This window comes from Columba livia, chromosome 5 (assembly GCF_036013475.1).
Source record: "Columba livia isolate bColLiv1 breed racing homer chromosome 5, bColLiv1.pat.W.v2, whole genome shotgun sequence".
NCBI classification, from domain to species: domain Eukaryota; kingdom Metazoa; phylum Chordata; class Aves; order Columbiformes; family Columbidae; genus Columba; species Columba livia.
The window spans coordinates 67,761,389-67,765,938 of record NC_088606.1 but is presented as its reverse complement, the minus strand read 5'-3'; the positions used below and the strand labels follow the sequence as shown (position 1 = coordinate 67,765,938).

The window sequence follows — 4,550 nt, the reverse complement described above, 5'->3', positions numbered from 1 at the left end:
GCAGCACAGCGGCCCCCCCCGGCCGCCGCCGCCACCGGCACCGGCACCTGCCGGGCGCGGAGCGGCGCAGCGCCCCGCTGCCACGGGGGGGCTCCCGGCTGGCCCCGCTGGCCCCCCAGCCGGCTCCCGGTAACCCCGGCTGGCCCCCCAGCAGCCCCCGGTAACCTCGGCCAGCCCCCGCAGGCCCCCAGCTTGCCCAGGATGCGCCTCAGCTGGCTCTGGGGTTCCTCCAACTAGTCCCATGCGCACCCCCAGCCTGCCTCGCGTGTCCCCCACTAGCCTTGGGTGCCCCCCAGCTCCCCCCGAGTTCCCCTGGCTAGTCCTCAGCACTCCTGGCTATCCCAGCGGGTCCTTCAGCTGGTCCCAGGCACCCCCCTAGCTAGCCCTGGGTGCCCCCCAGCTAGCCCAGGCACCTCCACAGATACCACCAGATGCCCCCCACTAGCTCGGGTGTTCCCCAGCTAGCCCAGGCACGCCATCAAGTAGCCCTGCTTGCCCGCAGCTGGTCCCACACGCCCCCCAGCCAGCCCTGGGCGCCCCGCACGGAGCGCCGGGACCGGCCCAGGGGCTGTCCACTGGGCTGCACCCCGCGGGGGGAGCAGGGCGGGTCCCGAGGCGCAGCCCCGGCCATCCCGGGGAGGCCCCGTGTGGACCCAGCTCGGGGGGCTAGGGTGGGGGATACCGGGGCGGGGGCCACAGCCCCGCCCGCTGGTTCCCCGCCGGGTGCGGGAGGGGCTGCCGCTGGCCCCACCCTCTCCCTAAAACCACGCCCCCAATCACAAGCCCCGCCGATCTATACACTCGTTAAACGGCAAACTCCGCCCCCTGGACAAGCCGCGCCCTCTTTTAACTAAACCCCGCCCACACATAAAGTTCATTGTTCTTCAAACCCTGCCCTCTCCTCACACCCCGCCCCCCCACACGCGAGTTTTACTTAATCCACGCCCATAGAGGCGGGGCTAACACCACACGCCACGCCCCCCACCGCGGAAGTCTCGCGAGATCTGCGCGGCGGCAGCAGCGGGATGTGCGGGGGCTGCGTGGGCACCGAGTACCCGGAGCGGGTACGGCCGAGCCGGGCGGGGGCGCCGGGGGTCGGTCCCGGTCCCGGTGCCAGCGTGTGCTGTCCCCGCAGGGCACCACCTGCCTGGAGGGCGGCTCCTTCCTCCTCAACTTCGTGGGCTGCGCGCAGTGCGGCCGCCGGGACTTCGTGCTGCTCGGCAACCGGGCGGCCGGCGTGCACGGCGGGGAGGAGATCGTCACCTACGACCGTGCGCCGGGGGCGACCTTTGGGGTTTGGGGGCCGGGGGTTGATGGAGGGCTGGGGAGGAGGAGCTTGAGAGAGGGTTAATTTGGGGGCCCCATACACGGGGGAAGATGGTTGATGCTCCTGGGGGGACAGGGGCTGGGGAGGTGACACCCGAGGGGATCTCAGGGTTTGGGAAGGGAGGGGGTGTCAGGGAGCTGATGGCCAGGGGGGGTACAATTGGGGGATCTGATGCTCTGGGAGCCACCGTGGGGACTGGGGGGATGCTCAGTGCTTGTCCACAAGGGTCTGAGAGAACTGGGGGGCGGGAGAGAGTACCCCAGGGACAGTGACCCCAGGGCTGGGAGCAGCCGTGTCCCCTTAACCCGCTGTCCCCTCCGCAGACCTATGCAAGAACTGCCACCACCTCATCGCGCGCCACGAATACACCTTCAGCGTGGTGGACGACTACCAGGTACACCCGGGGGAGCGCATTGTCCCCCCTAAACCCCCTCCAGCTCCAGAGACATCCCTAGGACCCCCCCGCCAGGGATGGCTTCAGAGCCAACCATGCCACCAGTCTCGCAGGTTTTGGAGCCACGTCCCTGTGCTCAGGGCTACCTGGAGCCTCCTGGCACTAGTCCCCCAGCTCACCTCTTGCCTCGTAGCCACGTCCGTGATGTGTGTGGCCCAGAGTGGTGTGCTGGGGGGGCCCTGTGTCTCACCCACGCTTCTCCTTGGCACGTTGCCTGTTCGGCACCAAAGCACTGGAAAATGGGCTCAGGGGAGCTGGGTGGGGGGAAACAAGATCCCCCCCCCAGCTCTGATTGCAATCGAGAGGATCAGGTGCTGGCTTCAGCTCGGGTTTCCCTGGCTGTGGCACGGCTGTGACAGCCCCCCCGCGGTGTCCTGTGCCACCGCAGGAGTACACCATGCTGTGCCTGCTCTGCGGCCGCGCCGAGGACTCCATCAGCATCCTCCCGGACGACCCCCGCCAGATGACCCCTCTCTTCTGAAGCTGCTTTGTGTCCCAACACGAATCCTGTGTCGCGAAGCCGTCGCATCGCTGGTGGCAACACCGTCCCTTACATGATTCTGTTCTCCGAACCTCCAGCCCAGATGCGGTGATCACCTGGATGCTCCAACGTGCCTGGGAGCAGCTCACCTGCTGCCCTGCGACTCCCACCCCAACCACGGTGATGAGGGGGAACACCCCAGGCCGAGCCCCCCTTGTGCTGAGGACATAAAATGGACCCAGCATGTTGTCACCCCAAAAAGGGGTCTCAAAGGATCCCCACCTTCCTCAGGAGCCCACGTGTGTGGGGCAATAAACGTGATGTGTTACAGCTTGGTGGTGCAGGCGGGAGCACTTTGGGGTGGGCTTCACCCCCTGGAGCTGGTGAAGGGTGTTGGGGTCTGATGCAGGGATCGGGGGGGCTTTTCCCATGGGATTCCTCGCCCCCCATACCGGAGCCTGCCTTCTCCTCATCCCAGCACCCACCCTGCTCAGCGGTGTCCTGCCAAACCCCACTGAGAAATTAATTAATTTTGCTCCCCCAGGGGCTGTGTGGAGCTCATGTGGGGGTCACTTCGCCCCCCGCCAAGGCCCATTCCCTGGGGTGTGTAAGCCCAGCCCTGCCCTGCTGAGGGATGTGTGTTCCTGGGGCCAGGTGAACCGAAATCGCTCCCCTGGGGTGGGGTGCTGCTGCTGGCACCCAGCCCCACCAACACCCGCAGGTGCTGCTCCCCTGGCACCGCTCCATCCTGCTGCTGTTTCCTGGATCCAGCACCTTGGGGCTGGTTCCTGGCAGCCTCCCCCCAGCCATCCCCAAAAACCACGCGGACACAGACACGCTCCCTCCGGCTCATTTATTGCCACCAGCCCGCGCCACCCCGGTGGCTCCAGCCCTCTGCCCCCATCGAGCCGCCTCCCCACGGCGTTTTCGGGGGGGGCTGTCACCCGGCGGAGAGCTGGGGCCATCCCGGGGGGTGGCAGCTGGCGTTGAGCCGGGGGACACGGGAGCCAGCCCTACTTGGCCAGTTTGAGGAGGCGCTGGATGTCGGGCTCCAGCTGGGCCGTGGGCATGCGCGGGCTGTAGCGTCGGAAAGGTTCCCCCTCCGGCCCCACCAGGAATTTCTCGAAGTTCCAGGAGATGTCGGAGCGCCGCACCGGGCTCCAGGTGATGAACCGGGGCTCGGACATCAGGTGCGTGGCCTCGTCAGCTGGTGCGGGCAGGTGAGCCTTCAGGTAGGCGAAAACGGGGTGGGTGTCCTGCCCATTCACCTGGCACTTCTGGAAGAGGGTGAAATTGGGCTCGAAGCCGCCACCCGGCCGCACGTGCTTCAGGCAGTTGAGGATCTCCTCGTTGGTCCCATTCTCCTGTGGTGGGGAGGAGAAAGCCGAGGTCCTGCCGTGTTTTTTCCCCCACCTCCTCGCACCCGCACTGACCCCCAGGGACTTACCTGGTAGCCAAACTGGTTGCAGGGGAAGCCCAGCACGACCAGCCGCCGGGGATAGCGGGCTTGGAGCTGGTTGAGCTGGGTGTAATCCCGCACGGTGGTGCCTCAGAGAGACGCCACATTCTCGATAAGGACCACGCGGCCCCGGAAGACATTGAAATCCACCTTCTCCCCCTGCAAGGAGGTGGCACTCAGGTCGTAGAAGGACTTGGCGATGGGGATGCTCATGGCTGCGGGCGTGCCGTCGGTTTGACCCCCCCTCGCGCCCGTCGGTGCCTTAAGGGCTGCCCGGCGCCCACGTGATGTGTTGGGCTCCAAAGGTCTCCTCGCCCCGCCGTGACTTGGCAGAAACCGGAGCCATCCCACCCATCCCACCCGGCAGCACCCACAGCGGGCGGGGAGGACGAGGGCGCGGGTGGCGCGGGGCCAAGGCGATGCTCCTACCTGCCTCAATAATTCATGGTGCAGCACAGCTGCTCTTCCCCATGCCCGTGAGCTGCGGGATGCTGTGGGGCGTGGGCTGGGAGCACCCATGGGTATTGGGGAATAACGGGACTCCGGGAGCTGGGGCTGCATGGGATGCAGGAGGTGGGTGGCTCAGAGCAGGGCAGGTGATGGGAGGGACGGGTGTCCCAGTGCTTCTCCTTTCCTGCGGCTGCCTTGACATCGCTGTCCCAGTGCCTGCTGCCTTCTCTTGCAGTGCCCACCAGTCCTGGTGGCCACTGGTCCCAGTGCCAGCGTCAACCCTGGTAACTGTCTGCTGGGATGCCCAACATCACCTTGGTGCCCACCATCACCCCTGTACCCACCATTGTCCTGGTACTCACTGTTGCCCCCGTACTCA

The 4,550-nt window shown here is 66.8% G+C and overlaps 2 protein-coding genes across 3 annotated transcripts; one reads left to right on the top strand and one right to left on the bottom strand.

The window, feature by feature from the left end:
• Positions 1-909: 909 nt before the first annotated feature.
• CHURC1 (churchill domain containing 1) lies at positions 910-2,592 on the top strand. Its single transcript, XM_065066493.1, has 4 exons — positions 910-1,064; positions 1,136-1,271; positions 1,651-1,721; positions 2,170-2,592. The coding sequence occupies exons 1-4, from the start codon at positions 1,026-1,028 to the stop codon at positions 2,260-2,262; spliced, it is 339 nt and encodes a 112-aa protein (XP_064922565.1). The 5' UTR covers positions 910-1,025; the 3' UTR covers positions 2,263-2,592.
• A 506-nt stretch (positions 2,593-3,098) lies between these two features.
• Positions 3,099-4,368, bottom strand: GPX2 (glutathione peroxidase 2). Of its 2 annotated transcripts, XM_021282528.2 has the most exons (3): positions 4,151-4,368; positions 3,710-3,880; positions 3,099-3,626 (listed from the first exon to the last, which is right to left on the bottom strand). In XM_021282528.2, the coding sequence occupies exons 1-3, from the start codon at positions 4,280-4,282 to the stop codon at positions 3,276-3,278; spliced, it is 654 nt and encodes a 217-aa protein (XP_021138203.2). In that variant the 5' UTR covers positions 4,283-4,368; the 3' UTR covers positions 3,099-3,275. The 2 variants fall into 2 exon arrangements, with proteins under 2 accessions (XP_021138203.2, XP_005514882.3); XM_005514825.3 differs by lacking the exon at positions 4,151-4,368 and having other exon boundaries at positions 3,710-4,101.
• Between the last annotated feature and the right edge of the window lie 182 nt (positions 4,369-4,550).